The 16104-nt window shown below is 46.9% G+C and overlaps 1 protein-coding gene across 14 annotated transcripts in view; it reads left to right on the top strand.

Moving 5' to 3' along the window:
* Positions 1-582: 582 nt before the first annotated feature.
* Positions 583-16104, top strand: part of si:ch211-272n13.3 (ankyrin repeat domain-containing protein 26) — a 42444-nt gene continuing 26922 nt past the window's right edge. For 4 of the 14 annotated variants that reach the window (XM_036132532.1, XM_036132527.1, XM_036132525.1 and 1 more), the window contains exons 1-11: positions 6643-7676; positions 8446-8620; positions 9908-9966; positions 10065-10164; positions 10455-10559; positions 13599-13663; positions 13744-13846; positions 14908-14919; positions 15143-15409; positions 15507-15608; positions 15688-15758. In XM_036132532.1, coding sequence (XP_035988425.1) covers positions 6735-7676; positions 8446-8620; positions 9908-9966; positions 10065-10164; positions 10455-10559; positions 13599-13663; positions 13744-13846; positions 14908-14919; positions 15143-15409; positions 15507-15608; positions 15688-15758 — 2001 coding nt within the window. In that variant the 5' untranslated portion in view covers positions 6643-6734. Of the gene's footprint in view, positions 735-841; positions 980-1782; positions 1935-2054; positions 2082-4946; positions 5002-5083; positions 5148-5244; positions 5297-5397; positions 5568-6641; positions 7677-8445; positions 8621-9907; positions 9967-10064; positions 10165-10454; positions 10560-13598; positions 13664-13743; positions 13847-14907; positions 14920-15142; positions 15410-15506; positions 15609-15687; positions 15759-16104 lie in introns of those variants that run through there. The other 10 variants (XM_036132531.1, XM_036132530.1, XM_036132529.1 and 7 more) reach the window with 10 other exon arrangements.

Genomic DNA, 16104 nt, shown 5'->3' with positions numbered 1-16104 from the left:
CAGTGCAAAGGGTCAGATGCATTGGTGTCTCATTCACTCTCGCACGCATGAACGTATGACACGCGTGGGTCTCCGTACGTCCAGCACACAAAGCCAGGTCCAAAAAAAAAGGCATGGAAGACATGGCCTGCACCTCCAACCGATAGAACAGCTTTGGGATGACTTGCAGCAGAGACCGAGAGCCCCGGTCGTCTCGTCCAGCGTCGCTGTCTGACCTCACAAATGCGCTTCTGGAAAGATGCTCCACAGAACTTTGTGGACAGCCTTCCCCGAGGAGTTGAAGATGATATAGCTGCAAAAAGGGTGGACCCACGTCACATTGAACCGTATAGATTAAGAGCGGGACGTCACTGAAGGTCATGCTCGGGTCAAGGCGGGTGAGCGAATACTTTTGGTAAACCAGCGTACATACGCTTACTCTGAGCGAGTCAGCAGATGCGCTACTAGGAACCCTTGTGGACCAAGAGGTCATCAGTGTTAATGGTTTTCTCTGCAGTTTATTTTGCCGTAGAACATTTCCAAGTATTTGCTCAGAAAAGCAGGTTTTGCTCATCATATTTTTTTTTATATACATTCAGTCCAAAGTGTGGAATTTGTCTGGTTAACCCGGTTTGATCTGTGATGCAGGAGGGGTTCACGCCACTGACCGTGGCAGTCCGCGAGGACCGCATCGAAATGGCCCAGTTTCTCCTGAAAGAGCGCGCTGATGTGAATTCTCTGGACCAAGAAGAAAGGCCAGTATCAAACAAAGAAACGGATCCCCGACCCGTGCCTGGAAACACCACAGTTTGTCCCAATTGTTGGGCGTCCTGGCGCTGCTGACGCTGATTTTCGCTCTCAGGTCCCCTTTAATGCTGGCTGCCAGCGGCGGGCAACACGGCATGGTGAAGCTTCTCCTGCAGTTCGACCCGGACGTCACTCTGCAGGACAGCAAGGGGTGGTCGGCCGACGACTACGCGGGGAAGAACGGCCACCATAGGTCAGCTTAACCCATCTCAGGCGCATTGCTAACCGTGGGGTCGTTTTCAAAAGGGACGCACAAAAAGACAGGAAGATACAAAGAATGAAAATGGCGTAGGCGCGTTACAAGACTTGGATTACAGCACAGAGGGGTGAAACCGCGTGTGAGCTGATGCTTTTAACTCATAGCAGGGACAAAAAAGCCGTTTCTGTATTTACGCCAGCAGAGAAAATCATACCCATAGTTGAACTGGCTATATGCTACAGCATAAAAAACTGTTTTTTTGTTGTTGTCACATTTAAATGTTAATGATCATGGAACATAACCAAGCTTGTTTAATCCCAAAAATTAACTAAATTAATTGGTTCACTTTCACTGGCCACACCCACGCCTGATTACGGACCTCTCTGACAACACGAAGTAGGCGAAAGAGAGCCAATCAGTGGTGTGCGTCAGCCTGGGAAACGGCTCCAAAGCCTTTTCCTAACTTTGGGACGGACCACAGCGAGAGCCATTAGCAGGCCCAGAGTCCACCCACGGCACTGCGAAAGACTTAAAGCAAGAACTCACATTTTAAAGTAGGCTCTTTGTGTTTACTCACGTCATCTTTGCTGGATGGTAAAACCTGCTCGGCGTCCTGTGTCACAAAAAGCAGGAGAAATTAGTGAGGGGCCAAAAACTGTTTCGCTGTGCTCTGTACGGCTTTCTAACGTTTGACTAGCGCCAGACCCAGCAATAAGCCGTTCCCTGTTGTCGTTTTCTTTTTTCACTTTCCCGTATGGTAGCGGCGCTGATGTGTTGAGTCACCCCTTTTTTTTCAGCTGCGGCCTCCTGATCACAGATCACGGTACCAAGAGGACCCACGGGGCCTCAGCCTCACACCCAGGCCCAAGCAAGAAGAAGAGAACCCTGGGCGTTCCCTCCCAAGAGGTTGAAGCGGGCTTTTCTCTGGGAGGACCAGCCATCGATAAAGGTGGTAGACGTTTGTTTATCTTTCGTAATTGAGTGAACGAGCGAGTTCTCCTGTTCCTCGCCATGACTGACTTTGATCGTGTCATTCATTCCTCATGCTCAACCTCTTGACTGGATCTAGAGCACGGAGCAAAGGAAGCAGGGGGAGGTACTTTGCTCAGACGAACTTTGTTAGCAGAATTAGCGTTAGCTTAATGCTAGGTGTCATGGTGGGGTTGTAGCACAGAGAAAGATCGGGCTGCTTCACCAGGCGCACAGTTTGCACTGAGCCGGCTGCCGGTTGGGTAAAGCCCAACAGGTCGTGAACCATTCTGAGGTCGTGCATAACTTGTATACACACACGTACACTCCTGATTGGATGCGTCCGTGTGTGTGTGACACAGACCTGAATCTCAGCGCCGAGGTTTAGCTTAGCTTCCGCGCAGGCTTAAGCCTCCGATCTGTTCTTCCACTGTGCTACACATGGACGATCGGTCTGGAAGAATCAAACGGCGTGCTCACTGCTTTCTGTGTAAAAGCAGCCCGATTCCCTCTTGTGTTTTGATACTGGGAAATCCTCACCGCTCATAGGGCGGTGGGCTGATCGGCAGGCTTCTCTGTTTACTAAGATGTACAAGTGCCCTGAACTTTCTCACATTATAACTACAACCTCTAATGCTGTTGATTTGGATACGAAGCGACAGACAAACACAAAGTAGCGTGTGACTGGGCCCAACGCAGGAAACGGACAGGTGGTTTTCCAAGTTTTACGAATAAAAATCTGAAAAGTGTGGCGTGCATATGTTAGTCAGCCTTCTTGCGTTCAATACCCCTAAATGCAAACTAGAAGTCACCTTAAAAAGTCTACCCGCTTGTAATTTAACAAAGCTATACCTGAATTTAAGGTTCTCTGGTTAAGACAGTGCGATATTATGAGTTAAAAGTAATGTTGTGATAATAACAATTAGCTAATTGATTGTGCGATCAAGCTAGTCCAGGCTGTTTTGAGTAAGACACAGGCCGTAGTAGCAGGCCGTTGCTACGACAGGGTATGTAAACAGAACAGCGTAATAAGATATCATTTACCCGAGACGCAGTCCAAGAAAACCAAGCTAAAGTCCCTCGATGAAGCCGCGTCTCCTCCAGAGGATTGTGCTCGAGCTCGAGGCGCGTCTTTAGTCTGTTGACAGGGAGGAGAGACCAGGAGGGAGAGAAGGAGGGTTTCTCATGGGGGAAAAAGAACATTTGGGGCTTCCAGTTCAAACTAAAGTGTTCGCGTCACTCATGGTTCGAATCTGGACAGAATCAGGGATGGTTCCTTTAAGTTCCCAACCGTTCTCGTTAAGTCTCGTTCTTTAAAGAACAATAATGAACAAAGAACTTTAAGAAGACCAAGAAACAAACCAGCAGTTAAGCCATAAAAGTAGTGAAGAAGTTGAATGTGTGGTTGTCGTTTTAAAACGATTTCCCGGCCTTAGAACATCTTGCCTAGTAGGGCTGAACAATTAATCGCATTTTCAATATAATCGCGATTTAAAAAAACTTAATTTCCAAATCGCAGAGTCTGCAATTTTTGGCTATGTAACAATCAGGGAATTAGACACGTCCATTAGGTGTTGGTAAAATGTTTAAAGTGGGTTTGCCTCCACATGGAAGGGAAGACAGTTGCAGCAGTGAGATAATCTAATTTTATTACTTGTTTTAGATTTTATATAATCATACATAGCATTAAGTACAGGTCAATCAGTTTAATACAGAGACTTGCTTGTTGGTTGCACTTTATGTTCAACAAGGATTGATGTCCAAATCAATTAAAAGATGTTCTCTTGAATAACATTCTGATTAATAGAAACATTAAAAGTTCTTGTTTTGAATAGTCCTTGTTACAAACGTCTTTATTTAGACGGCCATTTTTGTTGCTTGTGGTTAATGCAGAGAAAAGTCAAAATTGCAATTTTGGTTGAAATATATCGTAGGCAGAACGCAATCATTACTGCTCTGAGTTTAGATGCTGCGGGTCTTTTAGCAACTAATCTGCACAGCGAGGAAACAAAATGATTTGTTGTTTGTATATGTTTAAAAAGACACGATAAATTAAACTGGGGGAAAAAAATTGCATTAAATCGCAATATTAAGAAAAAAAATCGCAATTAGATTATTTTCCAAAATCGTTCAGCCCTATTGCTGAGTGCTGTTCAAATCCGTCCTCTCAAAATGTGAAGAGTGTGGCACACCTGCCAAGACACAACCCCCTACCCACAACAACAGGCACAGCTATGACAGCAATAATCAGACAAGCAATCAAGAGGCCCATTGTAACTGTGGAGGAGCTGCAGGGATCCACCGTTCAGGTGGGATAAGCCATTAAACCGGACAACTGTCACCATAACACTTGTAAAAAGAAGAGAGGCAGGAGAAAGAAAGAAAAGCATTATTCCAGTTAGTTACGAACCACGTAGACAGAAGTTGGGAAAGAAGATGTTCTGGTCGGATAAATCTGAAGCTGAAGCAGGCCTGCAGTGTCTGACAGAAAGCTCCCTCTGCAGTGTGACATGGTGGTGGCAGCATCATGCTGTGAGGACGTTTCCCTTCAGCAGGACAGTGAAGCTGTTCAGAGTTGATGGGAAGATGGTTGGAAACCAAATACAGGGCTAAACCCGTTAGGTTCTGCCATAGACTTGAGGTGTGACTGGCCAAGATGGGTGGATGTGTAAGGACATGCAGCTGTAACTGCAATGAGAAGGGAATCTACAGAAAGTCAAGGAGGCTGACTCCATCTGAAAACACACTTTTTATTTTATTTGGGGGGGAAACCAAAACATACCATTTTCCTTCACCGTTATGTAGATCTTTTGTCGGACCTTCTGTCACAAAATCGCAGCTAAGGTTGTCAAATGTTGATAAGATGTGAAAAAGTTCAAGGGCTGTGGACTATTATAAGACACCCAGAAGATCTGCTCCACATACTGAATCGTGATCTTTTTAAATTAGCTTTAAAAGATAAGTTTATTATTGTATAGTAAGTCATTTTTTGTTTTTTGTCGTTTTGCAGATTTTGAAGACAATTCCTTGTCAGAGTCAGTGAGTCGGTAAGCAAAGTTTCTCTAGTTGCCTTCAGCAATAAAGCGACGCGGCAGATTTCCCCGGTTGTAAGTGTCCTTTCCTCCTCAGAGCTTCTAAAAGCGCGAACGACGAATGGCCTTCAACAGAAGATGAGGAGGAATCTTTGGAAAAGGTTGGTGAGGCTTATTTCTCCTTAATGCATGTCGGCCTACTTTAAAAAAAAAAAAAGAGAGAAAATCTGAACTGATTGAATGTTTTGGATCCTACAGAAGACTCTGAAAGTAAGCCTTGGCCGAATATTTGGACCTAAAATGGGAGAAGGTACCAAGACTCTTTTAGTCCTCGGCTACTTACCGCGGTAGTTCAGACGTAGTTTGTGCTCGTTGACCGTGACCTGCTGTCCCTGCCTGCCTGCCCCGTAGCTCCTGCACTACCTTCCCCGAGCGACAGCAAATCCGAGCCGGAGCGTAGAACTAGTGTCCAAAGAATCCCGCCCTCCCCGACGGCTCTGCCCCCAGCATATCTCCCTCCAGTTTCCTCCCTTCCCAAATCGCCCCAGGCTGCTTCTACGCCTCTATCGGGCTCCAGACAGGTAAACATTTCGCAGTGACGCTTTGCTGTGTGCTTTTTGTGACATCTTTCTCTCCTTCTGTTCTTTCTTCCTCTTCTCCTTAACGGCAAAAAAAACAAGGAGACAGTTCAGCTAAAGGAAAGCACTCAGAGAAGAATTTAGGTGCTAATAACGCCGAGGAGAAGGGCTCAGGTGGCGAGGACTCTGCAGAGGAGGAAGACGATGAGGAGGAGGAGGACGATGATGAAGAAGATGAGGAGGACGAAGATGAGGAGGAGGAGGAAGAAGAAGATGATGATGAGGAGGAAGGCGAAGAGGATGATAATGAACAAAGTGATGAAAACGACGAAGATGGATCTGAGGAGGAGGAAGGTGATGACCGAGGGGCGGCTGCTGAGGCTGAATGGGGAGGCATCCGTAGCCGCGTCACAGCCAATCACGTCGCAGCTGATCCTCGCGCTGACGTCGCTCTCGTTGCTTCCGTCGGAGCAAAACACGAGGACGACGACGCAGCCGAGGAGAGCGGCAAAGCGGACGCGGCAGACGCAGAGCTCGGCAGCCCTGCCCGCGCCCCGCCCCGTCAGGAGATGCAAGCGACGTTAGATGTCGCGGAGGACTGCATCGTGTCCGCCATCAGGGTAGAGTCGAAACTGTCCGACGAAGACGAGAGCTTCCAGAGAGCGACCCGGTCACCCGGCGGGGTTAGAGAGGCAGAGTCGGAGACGGGAGACGATGACGGGGATTCCCTGAGCGACGAGCAGAAGAGCGGAGGAGAAGGTTGGCACGACACCGATGACGAGGAGGAAAAGAAGACGGAAGGAGTCGGCGGCGGCGCTTTGGTCGCATGTGCGAGAAAGCTGCTAGCCAAGGTAGGAAGAAACCCAGAATCTGACGTGGAGGAGGACCCTTCGTCAGGCAGGGAGCCTGTTAAAGGAGGCCAACGTAGGTCCTCATGGGGCTCTTCAGTAGAGGGGGGCGAGGTCGACACACCCAGAAAGAGCGAGGCCAACAACGAGGTTCTTCAACAAGGAAATGAGGTTCAAGCTCTGGATCTGCAGCTGAAAGCAACCGTTGTACCTCCTAAGGAGGAGCAGCCTGAAACCCAGAGGGATTCCTCATCTGCTGTACCAGCGTCTACGAGGTGCGTCTCTCCTCAGGCCGAAGACAAGCCAGGCGGAGTGACTGCACATGAGTCCGACTGGGATTCCTCTGAAGCCGATAACCAAGCCGACCCCGGTGCTAAACGTGACGCCGCCTCGCCAGCAGCTGTCAACACAGACGGTGAGACCAAAGAGACGCACAAATGCTCCTCAGAAGGAGAGGAAGAGGACGATATCGAGAAAGAATCCCGTGAGCCCTTCCGCTCTAGCGTCGGTGCTTGAGTACGAATGCACGAACAAACAGATCCTCGAGGACGGAGAGCCAGCAGCTTCTGCCTGGCGAACGGATGAAGAGTCCCGAAACGAGGAGGGGGACAGCAGCAGTTGGGACGACGACGACGAAAGTGACGACTTAGAGAAACAAACGACGACCCCGCGCCCAGGTGCCAGCTCGCCTTCGCTGACACCTGAACACAGACGCTCAGCAGACAGGGGAGAAGCAGAAGAAACCAAAACATGCAGCGCTCAGACGGGAGGCGACGACGAAGGGATACCGTGTTCCCTTATCGATGGGCATTACGACGCCGAAGAGGAATCCCCGGCTCAGGGAGCCAAGCTGGCCGTGGATGAAATCCGGAGCAAGGACGACGAGTCGAGCGAGGATTCTGACAGCAAGCATCAGAAGCTCCAGTATGACTTTGCCAGCGCGACGGTCAAACTGCTGGATGGCCCGGCCGGTCTACGCGCAGACGTAGGTGGGAAGTCAGTCGACGAGAGCGAAGCTAGATTAACATCGTACGCCCCGCTTGAAGATGAAACGGTGAGTGTTACCAGAACCGGAGAGCCCTGCGACGGAGGGCTGAGGAGGGGAACCGTCTCTTCCAGCCCACCCAGCAACCAAATAGAGGCGTCTGACGAAGCCTTGCCCCAGACGGACATCGACGACGTGGACCTAAGCTCACCTGAACGATCCGAGAACACGAGCCCGAGACGGCATGAGCTAAAAAGCGCTGACGAGGCTGAAGTTCAGGTAAAGCAGGGAGGTTTTGCTGTCAGCCGTAAAGTAGGATGGTTTGTATACACGCTATTCCCGCCCTGATCTTCATCAGCTGGCTCATTTTGGCCTCGTGCGTACTGGAGCCCTGCGCTGGACTGCTTTTTGAATCCTCAGATACTTGCGATCAATCCCACCCGTCTTGACCCCCTTGATTCAGTCACTGCGTGGCTGAATGCCACTTAATGTTTTACTGCAGTCGAACAAGAGCAGAGTAAATGAAATAAATCAGAATTGATACCAAACCGTGTCAGGGCCCGCGTTCTGAAGGATTTGACTCATATCTTTGGATGAAATTGACCATATCGTTATTCAGAAAAGCTTTTAAGTTACCATTTATCTTGTTTTTTTTTTATTTGAATCGTTTTTAAATTGAATGATTCCATTATTACATTATAAAACGTATTTTTCTCCAGTGTCTAGTCTTAAATTTTATTCCCAACCTAAGTTGTGCTCTCCGTCCTACACCAACCTTGGGTCCTAGCTTGTATACAGGGCTTGGGATCCAGTCCTGACGCGGGGCTCCAGTGCGTACCTTTTTGTTTGCTCACTGACTTCTCAGAAACACATTATATTTTTCTCTATTTCTCTGTATTTTCATCCTCTGTTGCTTCAGAACTAACTTAAAATCAGATTGGCTTGTTTTTTGATTTCTAATTTAATGTGTGTGTTTCTGCCACCGTCACGCCCGAATTTCCCCTTTGTGGGACAATAAAGGAGCTTCTTCTTATCTTCTTTTTATTAGGAACAAAATTCCACTGAAGATGAGTGTGACAACGACGAGGAAGAGGAGCAAGAGTTCAATGGAGACGATGAAGGAGACACATCAGATGAGGACAACCTATCTGAGGATGGTGGGGAGCTCCATGATGGAGCTTCAGCCGCTCACGACGCAGAAGTTGGTAAAGATAAAAAAAGAGGTACGAAGAACTTATCTAGTCCTCCCTTTGTGAAACGTCCATCCATCACTTCTCTGCCCATACAACCAAGCCTTTATCCATCCATCCCTTTATGGATTCCTTCATACGCCAAACATACATTCGCCAAGGCTTTACCAGCAGTGGGACTGTAACACGTAACAGGCCACAAGCCTCTCAGCAGGGGGCCACAGACCTTACAGCTTTCGGAAAGAAGCTGTTATTGATTAATGTTTCTGAAGCATTTACCTGATGGAAGTGGGTCAAACACAGCATTGTCTGGTTGGGTGGGATCAGTGGCAAAGCGTCTGGGCCTTCTCTGGACTCGTGGAGCATAAACTGAGTCCAGATCTTGTAGATGTCATCCTACAATCCCTGCGCTCTCCTCACCACTTGTGCTAAGTCCTTCCTCTCCTGCACTGTGCAGCTCCCATACCACACTATTACACTGAGGCATAAAATGCTTTCTATTGTAGCTCTATAAATGTTTATTAACAGCTTAGTAGAAAGTCCAGTCCATTTCAGTTTCCTGAGGAAGAAAAGTTGTTGTTGGGCCTTTTTCACCAGGTTGGGAGGTGTTCACAGTCCAGGAGAGGTTGGAGGAGATGTGGAAGCCAATGCTATCCACACCACCAGCTCCCCCTGTATGCAGAGAGCAGCATGTCCAGTCCTTCTGGACCTCCTGTAGTCCTTTATGACCTTGGTATTGCTGGTGTTCAGGATGAGTTTATTCCTGGAGCACCACTGTGTCAGATTGCGGGCCTCCTCTATGTAGTGTTTCTCATCATTGTAGGACATGAGACCCACCACAGTGGTATCGTCAGCAAACTTCATAACCATGTTTGTGGGGTGGATAGCAGAGCAGTTATGGGTGAAGAGAGCAGGACTGAGGACACAAACCTGAGGTGTACCAGTGTTGAGGATCAGTAGGGTAGATGTGTGTTTCCCTTGGTTGTGGAGCTTCAGAGCCAGCATGTCTAAGAGCACTGTGTTGAAGGTTGAGCTGAAGTCCTTGAATAGCATCCTAACAGAGGTGTTGGGATGCTGCAGATGAGTCAGAGCTGATTGAAGTGCTAACGAGACAGCATCGTCTGTAGAGTGATTCTCCCTGTAGGCAAACTTCAGGCTTTCCAGGCCTGCAGGGATGGCGTCCTTGATGTATGTCAGGAAGACCCTCTCGATGCACTTCATGTGATGCTGAACTATTCAAATCACACTTCTTTATGTATTTGTGGAAAATGAAAACTATGGTTTTGAACTTGGAAGTAATCAATTTCAATTTTCATTTAGATTTTAGGTCAGAGCTGGGTCTGGAGAAAGGGGAAGAAGAAAGTTCCTGGGACTCCGAGGTGAAAATAAAGATGTTGACAAACCACTCATGATCATTTATGTTTTTTCTAAGGCTTTTTATTTTAATTCAAGGATTCTGATTTCTATATATTTGCAGTCAAACTCTGAACTTTCCAACATACCGCATAAAGAAGAGCACGATCTGGATGGCCTACATCTGGAGGAGACATCTGCTGTGGAAGAGCCACTCAAAGAAAGTAAATGTAGATTTTTATTTATTGTTTCTGTCGATGGTTTCAGCGTGTTTTTTTTTTTGCTTCTAAATGCAATCAAGTCATTCCAGGCAACATCCCATGCTGCAGAAACAGCGTGACTTTAACTCTTCATTGTTACAGGAAACTTGCCCTTTGATGAACAGTATTCATGCGTCTTAACGCTGAACGTTTGTCTAGTGTCCAATTGTCCTTAGAGTTACAAATGCAGAATGTAAAGTGTGTCCCTTTTAAACCAAACCTTCCAACAGTTTGCTGTTGCTTTTCTTTTGTAGACATGTTTTACATCCCTTCTTTTTTAAGAGGGAAAGGAGGCAGTAGGATGGCAGAGCTAGAGCCTGGCAAGAGTGCAGGCATGCCACAAGGCAGCCAGGGCGAGGGTAGGCCCGTCTTCACTCCCGGCTACTCACACGCCTCACCATCACTCCATCATCACATCGGGCGACGCATGCAGCATTCGCTCTTCCTGCTTGATCCTGCCAGCTGGTCATAACGGCTGTATTTTCAGAGCTTCCAGCGCCTCGCAGACGAGCAGTTTTTGTCCCGTTACGACATGCCTCGCTGCGTTTCACTGGGATTTTAGGTGACGCACCAAACACAATGTTAACCTGACCCTAGCCAGATTGATATCGCTCTGCCTAGCTTCACTCACATCCATCTGGGACATCTCCCATAGAGATTGATTTCTCCAACCAATTTTATTGTCCAGCCAATCAGGACGCAGGGCTGGAGTTTCTTAGATGTGACGTAGTGGAGAAGCGACCGTGACGTGAGACTGTTTTCATTCAGACAACAATGGCGGCCCGCATCGAGGAAGGAAGCGTTAGCATTGATGCTGCTATTTCTTCCGTGTTGTCCAATCTACCTAATATTGTTTCATTAAAAGAACATCAGAGAACGGCTCTGAAGGCTTTTGTTGGTGGAAACCATGTTTTCGCCCTTCTCCCGACCGGATTTGGCAAGTTTTGTTTTCCGGGGCAGAGGCGGCGCCCGTGGCGGAGCGGTTAGCGCGAACAATATTAGGAGGCCTTTAGTCCTCGACGCGGTCGGCCTGGGATCGACTCCGACCCGCGGCGTTTTGCCGCCTGTCTTTCCCCCTCTTCCTGTCAGCTCACTGTCAATAAAACGCGTGCCTCTAGAGCCGCAAATACATTTAAAAAAAAAAATACGTTTTCCTGCGTCGTTCTCACAGCGTCACGGGTTAGCTTTGGTGTGAGTGGTTGAAATAACACGTCGATAAAGATGACAGACAAGTGGCTTATCCAATCATATGCAAGGATTTTTGAAGGCCCAGCCTTCAAAAAAGGCAATTCCTATGGAGAGGTCCCAGATGGATGTAAGTGGAGCTAGGCGGAGCGAAATCCATATGGCCAGGGTCAGGTAAACACAACGTAGCTCACGTGGTTTTCAATTTGATTTTTAGAACTAAAAATCTGAAATTCGTACTCTACTCTGATGTCCCAAAGCTAAAGCCGGGACGACCCATTCAGTGCCGCTCGAAGCCAGCTAACGTGTAAGCAGAGACTGCCTGTGTCGTGTATGAATCCAGCTGATGGCCTCTGCGCTTTCTCAGAGAACATTAGTGGAAGAGACGGCATCATGAAGACAAAGGGACACTCCGGTCAGGTCAGGGAGAAGGTGGTGGAGATGTTTGAAGCAGAATTAGGCTTCAAAATAAGATTTCCATGCTAAACACATCTTTCATAGTATCATTTTATTCAGTTTCTAAAAAAAAAAAAAAAAAGCTGCAAAAAACTAAAGGGTATATCAAGACCTGGCCGTTCCCCTAAACTGACTCATTAGAGAAGCACATCATTAACGGAGCTGGAGGACCGGCTGAGATCCACAGCTCAGGTGTCAGAATCCGTAGACAGGACAGCTAATAGTTCTGCACTTCCCACATCTGGCTTCTGTGGCACAGTGGTTAGATTAGAAGAAAGAAGAAAAACAATGTTTTTTTAAGAAAGGAACAGAAAAGCTGATCAGATGAATGGAATCTAAAGATGTAGAAGAAGAGCAATCCTGGAATACAAAACGGTTCGAAGCTGCACAAAGAGAGGAGGTTCTCCTTCCTGCAGGAAAACAACCATAACCAGACGGACAGTGCTGGATTGGTATGGCTTAATTAAAGGCATATTCATGCGTTGCAAAGCAGCAGTCAAGCCAAATGAGGATCTGATGCAAAACTTGAAAATGGATGTTGAGAGACACCATCCATCCATTCTGAATGAGCATGAGCCGTTTTGCAAAGGAGTAAGGCCAAAGGTCTCAGTCTCATGTAGTAGCAGACACAGATCCCAAAAGACTTGCAGCTGTAATTGAAACAAAAGGTTTTCCTACAAACCCAAGTTCTTGTTTTTGGTTTTTTTTCTTCATCTGAAGGGCTTCTTCAGTTCTAAACATGGATGGGAAGGATCAGGCTTGTCTTGTCGGTTAGAGCGGTCGCTCTAATAAGGCCGTTAAGGTCGCTAATGAGGTGATTTAGGTCACATGATCGAGTCACTACTACCCTCCATTCAGTTCAACGTTTGGGTCGTTGTAATTTGATGATCCCAGCATATCACCCAACGGGTTTATTTATTTATTTGTTTTGGTCACACGCCTCTGAGGTGTGAATAACGTGGGGAGACGCACAAAGGCTGCGTTAAAAGCCGGGCGTACACTGGTGTCAGAAAGATGAAACCTGAACCCATCTCGGTTCAGTGTTTTCTTTTTCAAAGCTTAACCTAAATGGGTAACCTAAATATGCAGATTGCTATCTTCTCTCCTCCGTGTCATGTGACCCAGTTATCCCCGTTCGGGACTTGAACGGCTCAGTTCAGCTGATCGCCTTGACTGAAACCTCGCACTTTGAAGCCATGTTTAGAACACGAAGAAGCATTTTGGGTTTGAAATTCAGGATCATCTAGTCCTGGTTTACTAAGAATCTACACCAACGTTTTTCTACCAAGCATCGACTCGGGGGGGAGGGGTTTCCAACCACGTCACAGTTATGCAGTAGTTTCTGTCGTATCGCATAAAAATCCCAGCGAAACACGCCGAGGTCTGTGGCCGTAACGCGGCAAAAATGTGAAAAGGCTCATGGGGGCGGATACTTCTGCAAAGTATGAGGCGACTGGATCTAATCCTAGGCGGCTTGTTTTTGTTGAAAAACAACGTTGTGGTTCAAACTCTACTAATCTCCGCCGTTGCTGAAGCTGCTCCAGCCGAACAGATCCGTTCGCATGGCCCATGCGTAAACACCTGTTCACATCACCTAGTGCTAACCTCCAGCTCATTTGCATGGGAATGCTTCTCACATCCTCCTAACAGCCTGCGTCACCAGGGGTCTTCTTGTCGTTTACAGGAGAAGTTGTTAGTTGTCGAAGTTTTAAAAAAAAAACAACACACCCACACACACACATCCTGTCTTTTTTCAGCTGGAGGCAACAGTAGCGACGACCGAGGGAGCCTTGCTCACGAAGGCAACGCTCTACAGATAAAGGTAGGTCAAACCGATGGAGCCCCCCAAACATGACTGACATTGTGCTGCAGTCACAGAACTGTGTCTTTCCCTGGGACTAGAAGGAGAGTCCAAAACGGGAGCCGCTCAGTGTTTTCAGCAAACCCAAAGAAGATGCCGACATAATGGAAGAGCTCGGAGTAGGCGACGTTGATGATCTGGAAGGTAGGGCTGTGTGTTTTTATTAATACCGTTACAACGTAAGACTCCAAGTGCCGCCCCACCAACGTTTGTTTAAATAACGGACAAATGAAATAGAGAGCCATGGGGCACAAATCCTGTGGCCCCAGGCTCGGGTCGTCCAATCAAAATAGTGGAATTGCACACGTTACGTTTACGTTCTGCCAGGAAAGTGTGTGACCATCTAGGCATGGAGAGTTTGCATTGTTCTTGTACTGAAACGTGCTACACAAATAAAGTGCTTTACATGATTAAAAAGGAATTAAAGCCAGCAAAAAAACACAAACAAACAAAAAAAAAAAACTGTTGGAATAAAACATAGGAAAATGTAAACTAAAAGCAAATATTAATCTAGTGTTGGGTGTCCTTGCTAGCTCATTGAAGGATTGATGTGAATCTTTTCTGTTCAATAAATTATAGGATTATTATAATTAATAGGAGTGACCCTTTATTTATAATTTTGTGTATAAAAATTAAATTACATTTACATTATATAAAATGGTTTGATTTAACAGGTTTGATTTAACAGGTTTGATTTAACAGGTTGTATGTTCAATTCTATTTTTTGTTTGTCAGGTTGTATGCATCACAAAAAAATTGTTGCTGCAAATAGGCCCCACTTAACTCATGCCAGAGACACCACTGATAATAATAATAATAATAATAATAATAATAATAATGATAATAATAATAATACATTATTTGTTGGCGCCTTTCTTGACTCAAAGTCACCTAGTTTAACAGCAAAACAGACACAATACACAGTAAGAATAAGTACAAAATAAGACAATTGCAATCACAGTGTCTAGGCTACTTTAAACATGAGTTTAGGTTTGAAACGTGTTAATGAGTCTGTGTTAGGGAGATCAGGAGGGAGCTGGGGAGCAGAGCGGCTGAATGCTCTGGTCCCCATAGTAACAAGACGGGGGGGGGGCACAGAGGCTGATGGGTAAATGTGCAGCTTTGGTGTGAACTGATCAAAAGCTCTTTGCATGCGGCACTGACTTTTGCATTCATTTCTGTTTCTATCCTGACGCTTTTTGAAGCAAAAAAAGCAGGTCAGTGTCAATAACGGAGTTTAGAGAAGTCAAACTGCATAAGGTTGTATTTCCCTTCAGACTGTAGCGTTATAGAGTGTAGAAGTGCCCCTGCTTTAGGCTCTCTTTTGACCAAGGCGTTGACACTGGAGGCTTAGAGCTCTGGTGTCAAAACTTGACATAAACTGAACAACAGCTTCATTTTTTTTCCTGTAACTTGAGTTTTCTGGTTTTACTGGCGCAGACGGCTCAGACTGGGATTCCGCCAGTACTGTCAGTAAGAGAACCCTGCCTGGGTGGAAGATGCCCTCCTTCGGGTTTGAAGAGTTTCAGGAAGATGGCAACCCGTCTGGTAGTGCACAGAAAGAAGAGCCCGCTCTTCCCCCGCCCTCCACCCCTCAGAGGAGCCTCAGCTCTGGCACAAGCCAGCCCAGCACACCCTCCAAATCGGCTCCGCAGCCCCAACCTCGTGCGAGGAAGACGATTCTTCAGCAACCAGACAGCCAAGAAGGTACCTTTTTGTGTGCGCGTGTGCATGCTCGACAATGTCCGACACATTATATAGACTCATGCTACAGTGTTTGTCTATTGCTTTGTGTCCCAACCAGAATCAGACTGCGAGCAAGAAACGACTAGATGCGCCCAAGAAGCATCCCCTCCTGACAATCAGCTGCAAAATGTCCCCGAGCCCCCGGCAGCGGTCGAACCAGGTACGGTTTACTGGGGCTTCTGTAGCTGGACATGTCTGGACATGCCCAGTGATCAATGGCCGACTTTGTCTTCCTCCAGGTATGGCTGAGCTCTCGCTGATGGCAGGACACGCTAAAGGTAGCCTGGATTCTGAAGAGCAGCAAGAAAAGGTGAGACTTGTTGATACAGAGTTGCTTCTACCACCTAAATTCACAGTTTTGTCTCCAGCTCAACTTATGCTACATACTCCGGTACAGTAGGTGGCGTATGCACCTAAAGTTAAGGTTGCAATCTGCCATTAAACAAAATGAAAAAGAAGAACAGCTCAACTTTCCTCATTCTCAAAATACGAGAGCAAGTCACATTTGGGTGAACATTTTGTGACCTCTGTCCGCTCTAAGACGCTGAGGACGACTGGTTTAAAATATCTGGACCAAAATGTCTCAGTTTTGGTTAGTAGCGTTTAAAGCAACTCACCGTGCAAAAGTCTCGAAAGACTTGGTTACTGGCAGGAAG

The sequence above is a fragment of the Fundulus heteroclitus genome, unplaced genomic scaffold, assembly GCF_011125445.2.
Source record: "Fundulus heteroclitus isolate FHET01 unplaced genomic scaffold, MU-UCD_Fhet_4.1 scaffold_52, whole genome shotgun sequence".
Lineage (NCBI taxonomy): Eukaryota > Metazoa > Chordata > Actinopteri > Cyprinodontiformes > Fundulidae > Fundulus > Fundulus heteroclitus.
The sequence above is the reverse complement of the archived record's forward strand: the minus strand, read 5'-3'. Positions and strand labels throughout refer to the sequence as shown.